Here is a 15,203-nt window from a genome sequence, read left to right on the forward strand (position 1 = left end):
CAAAGTCTCAGGGCACAGTAACTGCCCACAAGCCCAACATAATATTCATCCCACAAAGACTTAGGGCACAAGAAACATAGGTTGCTCAACCCAACCCATAAGGCATACACCTAAGAGTATCACATACAGCAGAGTCTTATGGCCTTCAGCCATTTTAACAGCATTCCATCAAATACAGTCATCCAAACAAAAGAAAGTATACGTCAACATAGTTGTGGGCCCTAAGATGGCAATATACATAACATTACATGCCTAAACCAAAAGAGGACTACTAGGCTATGCTCGCCTATGCCTCTGGTTGCTTCCCTTCACGCCGAGCCAAACTAGATGGCTCTCCTGAAAAGTATTGATGAATAGCGGGGTGAGACGTAAAGTCCCTAGTAACCAAGTATTAATTATGACATATACAAGTAGGATGGCAAGTTGGTGAAGTAGTGCTTAAATATATTTAAGAAATAAATAGTACTTTAATAGATATAATCACATAAAAGAGTATATCTCTCCATCCACAACACAATTCATATAAAAGTACATATATGCAACAACACAATGAAATATGCCCTCCCATCATCTTTCTCCTCCTTATGACTCCTTGACAAGGACCCAGGCTTTCTGTGCTGAGTAACCCGGCCAAAGGTCACCCCACTCACATCAAGCAACGGCCCCCTCTTGTACCTACACCGCCCAAGAATGGACTATGGTGCAAGAGGTGTCTACCCAAGAGTTCATTCTCAATTCCGGGCCAATGAAAAGGAAGAACTACAGGGGTCTAACAATAAGGCCAAACACTGGGATCCGTAGTGTAGGCATGCCGCGCGGGCTTCAAGAACAATTATCCTCCACATAACAAAATCCCATCCTCCACATATGAACCCCATGCATAGTCACAATATAAATCAAAATATCACAATCTTCAAAGTAAGATGATATAATTTCAAACAAAATATAACACATTTTCATTTTATTTAATAACATAATATTAGTATATTAAATTCAGTACTACACGAAAACACAATTTCCAATAAAACACAACTCAAACATAATTAGATCAACATACTTCCCACTTCACCAAAATTTGTCATATAATAAAATATATATTTTATTCACAGGCATACTTTTACAAATTAACTAAGAAAATAAAAACATAATAAACACCTTACAATCCAAAGCGTGTATATAAAATAAATTAACCCTGGTTACCTCTACTCCAAGCTTAACCTCACAGCTTGAGAAATAAGAGCGCAAATTACAAACTCCGAAGTACAAGATAATCTACAAATCATATAGATACAATTTAATATACATACAAATAATTAACTTAAATTACATAGAATTTATTATTAATAATATCTATACATATATTTACTATCCAAAAATTCTTACTTCAAATAACAATTTTTCTCTACCCAAATAACTAATTTAAATTATAAATATTTATAAAATATTGTTTTTATCTAATATTGTAAGAATCTCAATTTATAACTTAAGTTTCCAGTTTCAAAATTTTTCTAATAATATAGTCTTAACCTATTTTACATTTTAAACCGATTAAAATATCAATAATATATTAAGTAACCCAAATAAGTTATTTAACTTAAAATTTAATCGGTAAAAACATTCTATATATCTTGAATAATACATTTTTCAACTAAAATCTTAGTTTAAAATTCTCAAAACAATCAATAAACAAATATAAACTGATTAAAATTTTAATAATATATCGAACAATCCAAATAAATTATTTAACCTATTTTTAATCGGTATAAATATGATATATATATATCATAAATGACAGATTTTTCAACAAATAAATTTAATTTTAAATACCATAGATAATAAATAGACAAATCTAAACCGGTTAAAATTAACTACTTATTTATCTCTAAATTTCTACAGTCATATATTGTCAAAAATCATTACTTACTTTGTACCCAGCTCACAAAATTTTCTCTAAATAGTGTAGTAATACTACTAATATAAAGCTCCAAATATATAGGAAATATTCATAGAGAAAAATTTAATAGAAAGAAGTGTTTAATATACCTATATGATCCTCAATACTACTAGCACGTCCTTGCAGAAATCTTCACTCACTCTCTTGTTCTTTGTTTTTCTTCCTACGTCTCTCACCTCTCTTTCTCTACTCTACACAACACTCACACTCTCTATTTATCCTTTAACAAGCCAACCATCTTCGTAAATTTTCTTCCTTCATTTATTGTCCTTCCCCATTTTTCCTCCTCCCTCTTTAATTACCCGCGTGAAAATTCTTCTTGGCCTTCAATTCACCCTAGCTTTTCCACCGACTTTGGTGGAAAAGTTGGGGGTGTTTTTTTTTTAAATAAAATATTATAATAATAAAATATTTTTTTTGAAAAAAAATAACTTTTTTTTTAAGGATGTTACACCATCTCCCCCCCTTTCCGTCTTTCTTTCTTCCGTCTTTTACACTCGCTGATAATATGTCTCATTTTCAAAGGAAATAAGTTTTTATCAGGGGCAGTAACGTCATTTCATTTGTGGAATAAATATCATATTGGCCCCTTGGTCCTGCAGTGAGGTTTCAGAAAGTTTTAGGGGCTCTTTGAGATTAATTGTCTTCTGCGGTCCTACAGTGAAATTTTCCCTTATTTTTTTGCCTTCCAAACAATTCTTCAAAAGTCACATTTAAGTCCTAAAAGAGAGGATTAATGGCAGATAGTTCTCTAATTTCTTTTCAAATAGTTACAAATAAATATCAATTCAGACAAATGCAAACAAAATTCAGTTGCAAATTGAAAATTATATTTTAAACTGAAATTTATCATCCACATCTTCGACTTCTAAATTTGAAAATGTTGATCAATTGTAAATGTGAATGCCTTGAGGAACAGCCTCAAACATGGTCATGTGTTTTTCTTCCCGAGGCAGAGCATCTTCAGAATAGCACAGACTAAAATTTTTATTAGTTATAGAAAATGTAATATTTCATTAAATGTATAATTTTATAGCGTCCATAATAAAATTCAAAATTCAATACTTATTCCCTTGATAATAATAAAAAAAATTCAACATTTATTATTATAATTCTTGATATACGTGTCTCCATTAGAAAAGACGTACATCTATATTACTTCCATAAACACACAACTTCATATTGCAGGGATAGAAGTCACGGAATCGAATTTAATAATGAAAGGATGTTGAAGATCGAGACTTCCCATAGGTAATGTCATCATTAATTTGACACCTTCAAATAATGTATTATGTATTTATGAAAAGAATAATATCAGAAAATATTTTTTTGGGTATAAATATCAGAAAATATAATTATACCTCATCAGAAATGCATTTGCTGGCAAGGTCACGAGCCAGGACCCAACCCTTGTGGTGTGGCCCAGAAATTAAAGGAACAGACAATTATTTACTAAAGTTCTCTGCTCCCCAAATAAGACCCACTTAGGTCTCATTACAAGTAACTTATAAACAACTTTTCGATCTTAATTTATAAAAGACGAGGTAAATATTATATAAACATGCTATCATGAATCAATACCAAAACAGTATGGAGATTCTCAGTATTCATAAATGCAATATGGCATAGGAGTAATTATTCCCCCACAAATACTATAATCACAATCACTAACCAGAAAATTTCTATGTACAAGTACAGCAAGGCCAAACTCACATTAAAAAGGAGATAGGAGATAAATTATTTGTAAATATTCAGCATGAAAAGGCAGATAATCGAGGATTTTCTAAACTTGTATCATGCTTAAAATCTTAAAAATTAAGGTAACTTCCGTGCAAACATACAACAATGCCTATAAAACACGCCCTAAATTTTAGTATTTGCTCAGACGCGCAAGAAAACCGGCTACAAGCAGGGAATGTTCAATAAAAAAATTTCCATCACACATTCATAGACATGATTTGACGTGCGAGACCAGGATCATGTTGTAACAGCTCCCTCAAATTATTTTCCACCTCAGCGATCTGCTTCTCTAGGTATTCTTTTGAGCTCTGTCCAAAGCCATAGAAAACAACTAATTTAACCTGACCTGAGAGTACTAAGCTCATATTTATTGGTAGAATACTTTACACTGATGTCATGTCAGCTCAAATAAAGAAGGGAAAGTTACTATGTGGTCTCAAGGAAAGAATGTAATTTCCAAAAAAATCTCATAACAAGGGAATAACAAGTTCTAATGTAGAAAATGACAAATCCATGCTGCTCACTTATCATTGGGTCTTTTTGGTAGTTATGTTCCTTTATTGGGAGTCCATAGTGATTTCTCCAAAACAGAATATTTTACAGTGTAGTCAGGTCCGAAAGGAATAAGGATACACACCTGTAAAGAGGTAATTGAAGCTTCACTATCCTTGATCTTGTTCTCCTGTTCAGTCATTAAAGTTGCCTTGGTCTCTAATACAAACCTGCACATGAAAGTAAATTTATTACAGGACGTCATTTACATATCCAACTACCAATAGCCAAGGCATTTCCTGTACTCTACTTAGATTGATGTTCAAATAGGTATGAACAACTCACATTCTCCCTGCAAAACAAGATAAATGGAGACATAATATGAGAAGTCGATCACAGAGCAGTAGGTAAATGAATTGTGCAAGTGGCAGAAGAGAGAAGCTTGTAAAAACAGAGCATTCATTTTAGACAGACAGAAAACCAATTTTTCCTTTTACAGGATTGTTATTACTATCGCGTTCGTAATTACAATTGACTATTGCTATATCACACAATTTCATCCAGAGAAAAAAACTCCATCACATAACAAAAACATGAGAATCTGATTCTAGTACCGATGGATTTGTATGCATTAGTATCATTGGGCAACTGCCGCAGCTCCTCCAAGGTTAGGAAAGCTCGCTTCTTTTCACCTTCCTTGTTACGCATCTGGTTCTGCACCTGAAGACCAAAGGTAAAAAGAAACTTGAATTTCAAATTATCTAGGAATTCCTAGTATGAGCATATAACTTCGAGGAGCAAAATTTTAATGTATTCCTTTCATTTTAGCTTTTATCATTTTCTTATATTTCAGGGCCTATAAATAAATAAAAATAATAGCATTTCACAATTTAGATATAGTTATTCTCAGTAAGAATTGATAATGGCCAGAAATAAGCATGCAAGCTGTAATTAAGGAAGAACGAACTATGCCTTGAGTTTCACTTATCGATAGCATAGTACTGGTGCAATAACCAACGCACTCATAACCCACAGTTTTTTTTTTTTTAACTCAAGCAAAACAAAAAACTGTTGAACTAGAAGTACTTTACACGTACATCATAAATAATTCAATTTTTGAAAATACTGGTATCAATACTCCAAATATGTAAAAAAATATATGGTATGTTAATTTATTGACCTGACGTTAGAATATAAAACAGTGCTGTATAGATGTAAATTATGTTAGAACAAAGAGCTATATGGGGTCAGCAAATTTGCAACGTGTCTTTTTGTGTTCCTTATTTTGAGAATTGTTGTTCAGTTGTCCAGAAAGAATTTTTGGACCCTAGAGTGAAACCTCTCCGTAGTAGGAGAATGAGCAAGGAAATGAAAAGTGATATTGGTAAAGACAAATGACAGAAGAATCAAGATTCAAAACTTCCACATCATGAAAGAAAAAGGAACAGGTTTGATTATATACAACAGGGTACGGACTTCATTAACTTATCGGTCAGGTCATTGATCATTCTCCCAGAATAGATTGGAACTATCAACAGCAAGGAAATCACAAATGGAAGAATTGTGAAAAACAAAAAACCCAACAATGACAGGGGTATGTCTCAAGAAAGGTCTTCTCAACCCCACGCAACCTCCCAAAATCGTATTTTCGAGCCATTAACCAATTCAGAGAAAATAGTGGTCTAACAGACAAATACGCTTGCAAAATAAAATTCAAAGGAATTGGATAAGTCATATTTACTGAATTGTCGGAATTCCAACTGTTATGATTTTTGTACTTGTTCAAATTAACTAGTGCCCTGAAGCGTTCCAATTAGCTGCCGTGTCAATGGTAGCTAAGCCTAACTATTCGAGGTCTGAATGATAGTTAATGGGTGGTACTCGATGAGGTGTGGTTCTAACTTGGTATGATCACCATCAAACTTATCATTCATCCCCCATGCAGTGCAATTGCCACAATTTTGTTTTTAAATCGGCTCGGTTTGGTACCATGGTTGGGATATTTTTTAAAATGGATCAACACCTAGGCTTAACCAGATATGTTAGGTCGTCATAGAACCCCAGAACCAGAAACTCAAGGAAAAATCATATGCTAAAACAGTTTCGAACCGATTTCTATACCCCATACGAGATTGAAAAATTTCGAAAGTAACACAGATTTCACCTGCTTCAGCTTCGCGGTAGTCTCGATCATGCGACCTTGAATTTCGAGGAAAGCCTGTACACAACCAACCGGTATAAAAGGTCAGGTTAGGCATTCGGACCACGCCAAAAAACGTATTAGCTAGTGCAGGAAGATTAGCGTATTATGACAACATGACTTGGTCCTTACAGTTCTATTGCCTTCGTCTGCCATCTTCCCCTCTTTAGACCTCAGACAGAAAATTCCACACTTCAGTGGCTATGTACGAGTTTCTAGGTCAAATCCCATGTAACTTGCAAGATCGCAGAATCGGGGGAGATAGTACGACTTTGTGAGGTCGGCCACCTAGAGGAGTGTGGGACTGCGGCCTGACTTGGCTTGGGCTGAATGGTTCAGGCTCAAGCCTGTGATCCCAAATAAGTTTGCCAAACAGTGTTTGGTAATTCCCACATATTTTATTAAAAAAATTAAAATTAAGTCATGATGCTGTCAATAATCACAAAAAGTCACAAGTTCAAATCCCATTAATGTATAAAAGAAATAAATTCTCTTCAAAAATAAAATTCAAACTCTAAATTACAGAAAAATACACGCACAAAATTCTGATTTTAAGGTATACAAAAATAAATTCATTTCAAAATAATTCCTCAGGCAAATTTTAATCCAACGAGTTGGCAGGAATGATTTCTTATACAACTTAAGCTGTTTCTTTTGCCTCGATTCATATATTAGGCTGGTTTGGGTCTTGCTAAGTTTAATTTTTAATCTGAAAAATCAAAATTGATTTGAACTGAAAAAAATCATAATGTAAATAAAAACTGTTATCCAATTTTTACTTGATTAACTTGTGTTGACAAAAACATAACGGTATTAATCTGGAAAATCATATATATCCGATTTTAATTACCTGTCCACACTAGTCAAAAAATCATATATAATGTGCAAATTTTGCCTATCAAGAATTAAAGGTGGGATGGAACGAAGTATATTTGCTTATATTCATTCATCTTAGAAGAGTAAATTAAAGTTTTTTCTTTACCCTCCTACAGCATTCAACAGAGTAGGAAACATGGGTTACTTCAGTTCAATCTTTGGAAAGTTTGAGAAAAGAAGAAGAATTATGTTTAAACAGGGTTTATTACAGGGCTAGTCTTTTTAAATTTAACTTATTCTTAAAGATTCTAAATCATAAGCCCGACTCTAGATTTAAATGAGTTTAATTAAATAGGTTAGCTTGACAGGTTCATCCTGTATTCCCCACTATATCTAGCAATGAGTGCCCAAATGCCTAATGATTATACAATCACATTAAGAGAACCAATAAGGTTGTGGAATTAGTCAATATCTTGAAGCTCAAGCAAGTGTTTGGAACACCTAAAAGTGTTTTTATGCAAATTGAGACAAACTCTTTCACATTTATTTCGTATATCATAAAATCACTTTTAAAACTATGGTTTGATTTCCACCAAAACACCATAAAAGATGCATACCAAACAAGTAAGAATTTAGTAAAAGAGTCATCACAAGCAAGCAAAGCTTCTCCCTCGGACCTTGGAGATGAAATTGTAGATCATTTAAAGCACTACCCCAAGTACATGGAATGCATCCATGCTCTAAATTGGCCACGCCAACCGTTATTCCACAACAAGCGCCACTTGAGACACTCTTTTGAGTTGTGACTAATTATATTAAAAAGAAGCGTTTAAAATGCCATCTGTTAGCAATTGAAGATACGCATGTGAGGACAAATTTCAGCACAAATTAATGCCCACTAATTAATTAATGCACCCATCAAACACTCCGAAAGTTGCTCTTTTTTTTTCTTTTGGTTTTTTGCCAACGACTCCAACAGTTGCCCAAAAGCTAATTAACCCAACACACTGATGTACATATGATTTTTGAAATACTACACACTACCAACCAAGCAATTGATCGATCATTTAAACAAAATGATACTTCCACTTAACATTTTCTCACGTTTACCATATTGATGCAGTATTTCTTGTTTAAACCGTAATTACGACAAGGTCATTTTATGCAACAAACAATTAATTACATAAATGTCTGCCTTTTTGTGTTATCTCGTCTTTTATCACTTTCTCTGCATAATATTTTAAAAAACATGATTTTATTTAAAATGACAATATGGGATAATAGAGTTGGAGTCCACTGAGACAAAAATGAACATCTCTTTCTTATATTCAATTGGCGAAGGATCCTATGCAAGATACTTTGTGAGCACCTACGTGAAGATATTACCAAATGCTCATCATAAAGAGAAAAATTTCATTGGCAACTTATTGAGAAGCAACAAAGGTGGAAAAAGTTAAACTAACTAAACTATTGAAAAGGCAAAGGAGGGTATAACTCCTAAGAGAATATAAATGTTGAAAAAATGATCCCTAACTAATAGTTTGTATTGAGGATAATTTTGATATTTTATAAAAAAAATCTAGTTTTTAAAATTTTATTAATTTATGTAAAATTATCAGGAAAAATAGCAAATAAAGACCCTAAAAATATAAAATTTCAATTTAGATTCTTAAATTCACAAAATTGCAACCAAGACTGACTAGGTCTAAATACAAAAGGTTAAGGTGCATCTAGCACCTCAAAATATTTTCTCGGGTACATCTAGCACTCTAAAGTATTTTTAGGTGCATCGAGTACCCCAAAATATTTTTTAGAGGCACCCAGCACCCCGAATTATTTTTTTTACCTTGATACTGGATGCACCAAAAAATATTTTTAGGTGCTAGATGCATATAAAAAAAATATTTTGAGATGTTGGGTGCACTAAAAAATATTTTACGGTATTGAACGCACCTAAAAAAATACTTCAGGGTATTGGACGCACTAAAAATACCTCAGGATACTGGATGTTCCTGAGAAAATGCTTCGGAGTGCTGGATACACCTTAACCCAAATATGAATTATGAGATATTATGCAAAGACCAAATTGCCCTCCTATTATTTGGAATATTTAACTCATTATTTAGAATACTCAACTTGTAATTTTCAAATATCCAAGTTGAAATTTTTAGGGTCTTTATTTGTAATTTTTTTCAAATTATTATTGAGTATTTATAATAAAAGATTAGAGAGCCGTGGCTCTAAAAGAAGGAATAGGGCGCGAAGACAAAGACGAAGTCGGAGAACCCTAAGCTGTGGCGTATCTTAATATACACCCTTCTCAACGAAGAACAAAGAGCATAGACATGCCTCGTTTCTACCGTATGTGCTTGCCAATCACTTTTGGAAATCTCTCCGTGCCTCCATCTATGTCATCGTTCACTCTCATATATTTTTAAAACAATTACAACCCACTCTCTTCCTTCAAGACCCTTTCTCTCTCTCTCTCTCTCTCTTTCTATATATATATATATATGTAGTCCCTCCAATAATAAACATTAAGCAGTAGTGAGTGTTTTTAACTGGTAATAAGTTTTAGTTTCAAGTTCTTCCATATCCATGGCCGCTGCGACGAGTTTTCCCACAGTTGACAAGTGCGCTTCCATAGGACGAGAGAAGCACACTGTGGTGGCGGACATGGACGGAACATTACTCCGAGGAAGAAGCTCCTTTCCGTATTTTGCGCTCGTGGCGTTTGAGGTTGGTGGCGTGTTGAGGCTTCTCTTCTATGTCTTGCTGGCTCCCATTGCTGGCCTTCTCTACTACTTTGTGTCTGAGTCCGCCGGCATCCAAGTCCTCATCTTCGCCTCCATGGCCGGAATGAAGGTGTCAAGCATCCAGTCGGTGGCGCGTGCGGTGCTGCCCAAGTTCTACGCCGGTGACCTCCACCCGGAGAGCTGGCGCGTGTTCTCTTCATGTGGTAAACGGTGCGTACTGACGGCGAACCCGAGGATAATGGTGGAGCCGTTTCTGAAGGAATTCTTGGGGGCCGACATGGTGTTGGGGACGGAGATAGCGACGTATAAACGAAGGGCCACAGGTTTGGTTTCAAAAGCAGGGATACTTGTGGGGAAGAAGAAAGCTGGAGCGTTAAAGAAAGCTTTTGCCGATGAACAGCCAGAAATTGGACTTGGTGATAGATCAACCGATGCTCCTTTCATGGCTTTGTGCAAGGTACGTAGCATATACACCAGCAGACATGAAAACACACACACGCACGCACGCACACGTCTTCAAAAAAATCAATAGAGTAAAGATCAAAAGCGAAAATAAAGAAGGGAGAAAGGCAGGAGAAGAAAAACTGAAAGTTAATAATTCTCAAATTAAGTTTGTTTCTTACATTTTAACGTTAGATTTTGACTAGACTCAAGTTGAAAATAACAATATATTTTTATAAGAATTCCTTATATATTAGAGATTTAGTAATTTTCAGGTTTTTTTTTTCCTGTTGTTCCCTCACTAATGAAAGTAAAAAAAAATTTTATGGGTATACAGTGAACACAAACAAATTAAAGATACCATTAATATTAGGGAAAATTGAGAGATTGAATAACTTTCTACGACCTTTTAATTTTTAAATTCTTTTTACAAATATTAAAACATATAAGTTCATGTAAATTTTTTTTTTTTTTGAAAAAACAAGGACACAACATCATGATCTTAGTGAGCACATGCATCTAGTAATAAAGTTAAGATATATTCTTTTGAGAAAAAAAAAAGTTATCAAAATTCTGCAAAAACCTTTGGTACGGTCAACATAAAGGTTTATTATTTGGTTCTTTATAGTAAATCGACTAAATTCATTCAAATATGAAATATATAAATTATGTACTTGTACATTTAAATTTGTTTTTTTTGGGGGGAAAATGGGATATACTTGAAAAATATGTTCAAGTTTTCTTTTATGGTGAGTCATGTTAATTATATATAGATATAATACTACATATAACTCATCACTTCCATTCTGTTTCTGAAGAATAAATACTTGGCAAATCACATTGCTTTTTGATAATTAAGAATTTCTTATTTTTATGATAATTTAATTTAATATAAAAAAGCTGTTTGATTTACGGCGATGCACGGACGACCTGTAGGAGGGATACATCGTGCCACCGAGACCGGAAGTGAAAGCCGTAGCAAGAGACAAGCTTCCGAAACCCATCATCTTCCACGACGGTCGTCTCGTCCAGAAACCCACACCACTCTTGGCTTTGCTCACAATCCTGTGGATCCCCATCGGCTTCCCTTTGGCCGTCCTCCGCATCGCCGCCGGAGCACTCCTGCCGATGCACTTGGTCTACTATGCCTTCTGGGCACTTGGCGTACGTGTGAAGGTCAAGGGCACACCGCCGCCGCCGGTGAAGAAACATCATGGTCAATCCGGAGTCCTCTTTATATGCTCTCACAGAACGCTACTTGACCCTATCTTTCTCTCCACCGCCCTTGGTCGCCCCATCCCCGCCGTCACCTACTCCGTCTCCCGCCTCTCTGAGATCATCTCCCCGATCAAGACCGTCCGTCTGAGCCGTGACCGGGCCACCGATGCGGCCATGATAAAGAAGCTCTTGGAGGAAGGCGACTTGGCCATATGCCCCGAAGGGACAACTTGTAGGGAGCCATTTCTTCTGAGGTTCTCGGCTCTGTTCGCTGAACTGACCGACGAGCTCATGCCGGTGGCCATGGTGAACCGGATGAGCATGTTTCATGGAACGACGGCGAGAGGGTGGAAAGGGATGGATCCATTTTACTTCTTCATGAACCCTAGCCCAGCTTATGAGGTAACGTTCTTAAACAAGTTGCCAAAAGAGCTGACTTGTAGCTCAGGCAAATCAAGCCATGAAGTTGCGAACTATATACAGAGAGTGATTGCCGCGACATTGTCGTATGAGTGTACCAGCTTTACGAGGAAGGATAAGTATAGAGCACTGGCTGGGAACGATGGCACTGTGGCGGACAAACCTCTGGTCAAGCCAAACAAGGTGATGGGCTGCTGATTCGTATTTTGGCCGCTTCTCTTCCATATAGGATTTTAATTTCCTTTTTTTTTTTTCCTGTTCGCTTTTGTTTGCTAATGATGGTTTCAACTTGGTAGTTTGGATTTCATCGTAAGGAAATGCAAGTGACCAAGAAATGGAATGATATAATAGTAGCCAATATTGCACGAATTAACTAAAAGGTTTGTAAAATAAATGAGTAATGGGAATAAATCAATATATATTTAAATAGAACGAGATATAGCGGTTCTCTAAGCAATAGACATTTTTAAAGACTGCGTTTCTCTTGCCGCTTTGACTTATAAGATTAATCCATTAAAAAATTTGTCCAACATCTAAATCAACGTATCGTTTTGTCATACTCTATGCACGGAGTCTAGCTACATACATAAATATTCAGGTAAAAAGGAAGGTACATACCAAAATATATTACATATAAATTAGTCACGAATTAACTCAATGATGGCCCAACATGCACATCTACAAAGGAAACGATGTCTAAGATCATGTCTAAGATTATTTACTTTATTTTAGTTATCTTTTATTTAATTACGATTTATATTTTAATTATATAAGATTATTTAGATTACTTTATTCTAATTATCATTTTATTGTAGTTTTCATTTTTATTCCTAATTCATTATATGTCTCTCTCATATCTTTTTTCTACCCATTCTCTTTTTCACTTACCCTCTCTATAAGTAAGAGTGTTTTAGAAAAATAAATTATACTACCTCCAGTCCTTAATATAAGATCTTGTTTGAATTTTATTTTGGTCCTAAATATAAGACCCCAATCCATTTTGTCTCTCATATTTATATATTTTTTTCTAAGATAGTCATTCTAATAATAATAGTTCTAACCAATACATTTAATTAGTAAGGATATTTTAGGAAAGATAACACCTATTTATTATAAATAATTAACTTAACTTATTTCATTAATCTCCTCAAATTAATCAACTAGTTTTTATAATTAGGATTAGAGGTGGTATTTTTTTTATGTATTTATTATCTTTAATCAATTTTAACCAACTTTTTAAACTGTATAATTTAATTATTTGATGCTTATATTTTGAAATATAGAGAGTATAATTGAAGAAAATATTATCATCTATATTTTAATAATTTAGTTAGAAGGTTAGAGCCCTACACATAGAACTACAAGTTATATGTTCGTCAAATTTGATTAATTAGAATAAAATTTGAGTTTTTGAGTTGTCTCACTTTACATATATTTCTGCTTCTTCTTTTTTTTTCGCCAGACAAACACACATTTCTTCTACATCACCCTTATTTTCATTTATTTTTTGCCCGTTTCTCCCTCCTCCCTCTCGGTTCATATCCCGGCTAACATGAATGTCCACAGCTAATCGTGGGGCTAATTATAGCCTATATAGTATGCTTATTGATACATTAACTAGAATATGCCCATGTGAATCGAGCCAACACCGTAGCTAACCGATGACGCCAACTGACATATAAACAAATTGAAGATTAACTCATGATTAAGGAGGATTTGATAGAATGGAACCAACTTATCAAATAACCTCTAACAAGATAAGGTTACGATTTAAACTATACATCTGAAAGGTTTGGCCGAAGAAAATAAAGCAAAGAGTTCTGCGGTTTTGCAACCTGCCTAAGGTGCCCAGAGCCCTATTTATCTATGGTTATACTCCTTCGGTCATTAGATTAAAAAAATTAGATAAATTAGTTAATTATAAAAATATTGATATGTTTTTTTTGTAAAATACTATAATTATTTTTCTTAATATCCTTTCCTTCCTCACTTGATTATGATTGAAAGAGTATCTATAGAGAATTTTTTAGAAAAATTAATAAATATAAAAATATATCTTATATTTTAGGATTAAATTACTTAATAATATTAAGGACCAGAGAGCACATTACAAGTCAATTGTATAAGAAGCAAATTTCTAACATCCAGGTCGAAATTTCGTTAAAAATGAGCCCAATTATCGGTCAGTCAACTTATTTGTTCTAAACAAACCAAGCAAAATATTCAGCTGCTACAGATACAAAATTGAACTATGCAAAAGGATATTAACACAACTCGTAATGCGTCTAATAGCTAAAGAAAAAGAACGACGAGATTTTTTTTTCCCCCGAGGAGGGGGCCCCCTGCAAAAACAATACGGTCACCCCTATCCTCAATGCTTATCTCTCCGGAAAGATGAAAAAAACTCGACGGGAAAAACACATTTGGATGACATGAATATACCTATAGCCACTATACAGCAGTGATCACTCCACCAAAATCGCATGTCCCAAGCTTACACGAGTTTAAAAAACCTCAATTTTCATGATCCCCGCCACAAAAGTGGTGCTCGAGAGATTTTAGTTCAAAATGCTTCAAGGCTAAAAGCTTAAGATTATGGATACGGATACGCCGAAGTACTCGTACGAACATTGACAGCTTCTCCATCCTAACTTTCTTACTGCCTTAAGAGAGCTCATTATATTAGCTTTGAACGAGTTGGCTGAGGGTTTTTCTAGTTGGAGATTTTCACTGGCTTCTCAAATGTATGACGATTCTGCAAGATTGAGAGATAATATCATAGGAATCTAAAATTTGTACATAAAATTAATAACATAAGTAACGATATAATATTCTCTCTCTTCATTTTTCTTTTTCATTTCGAGGATCAAGAAGATATGTAATTGAAGTATCATGTCCTATCAATTTTTGGCTGTAAACAGATTTAGGTTAGAGCAATAGTCAGCGAAGACCACACCGAGGACCATCTCAATTCAACCCCATCCAGCTACATAACGATCCACGTAATTGATTATTTTATTTAATCTCTGTGACAATGGATGCTACTCACTTACCCTATATATGTTCTATCCTACCCTACTTTACCAGTAAGAGTCGTATCGACAAGAATTTAATCCCATCCCTTATTAGATAGGTTTAGTCTGAACTCTGAAGAGCAACATATCAC

At 34.5% G+C, this 15,203-nt stretch overlaps 2 protein-coding genes across 2 annotated transcripts; one reads left to right on the top strand and one right to left on the bottom strand.

The window, feature by feature from the left end:
• Positions 1 to 3,633: 3,633 nt before the first annotated feature.
• Positions 3,634 to 6,682, bottom strand: LOC114741712 (prefoldin subunit 1-like). Its single transcript, XM_028929962.1, has 6 exons — positions 6,519 to 6,682; positions 6,351 to 6,404; positions 4,801 to 4,906; positions 4,532 to 4,538; positions 4,332 to 4,416; positions 3,634 to 4,002 (listed from the first exon to the last, which is right to left on the bottom strand). The coding sequence occupies exons 1-6, from the start codon at positions 6,540 to 6,542 to the stop codon at positions 3,892 to 3,894; spliced, it is 387 nt and encodes a 128-aa protein (XP_028785795.1). The 5' UTR covers positions 6,543 to 6,682; the 3' UTR covers positions 3,634 to 3,891.
• Positions 6,683 to 9,800: 3,118 nt separating this feature from the next.
• Positions 9,801 to 12,235, top strand: LOC114741710 (glycerol-3-phosphate 2-O-acyltransferase 6-like). Its single transcript, XM_028929960.1, has 2 exons — positions 9,801 to 10,415; positions 11,336 to 12,235. Exons 1-2 carry the CDS (start codon positions 9,801 to 9,803, stop codon positions 12,233 to 12,235), a joined length of 1,515 nt encoding a protein of 504 aa, XP_028785793.1.
• The last annotated feature ends 2,968 nt before the right edge of the window (positions 12,236 to 15,203 follow it).

This window comes from Neltuma alba, unplaced genomic scaffold, assembly GCF_004799145.2.
Source record: "Neltuma alba isolate B1F8T4 unplaced genomic scaffold, ASM479914v2 tig00003488_pilon, whole genome shotgun sequence".
NCBI lineage: Eukaryota > Viridiplantae > Streptophyta > Magnoliopsida > Fabales > Fabaceae > Neltuma > Neltuma alba.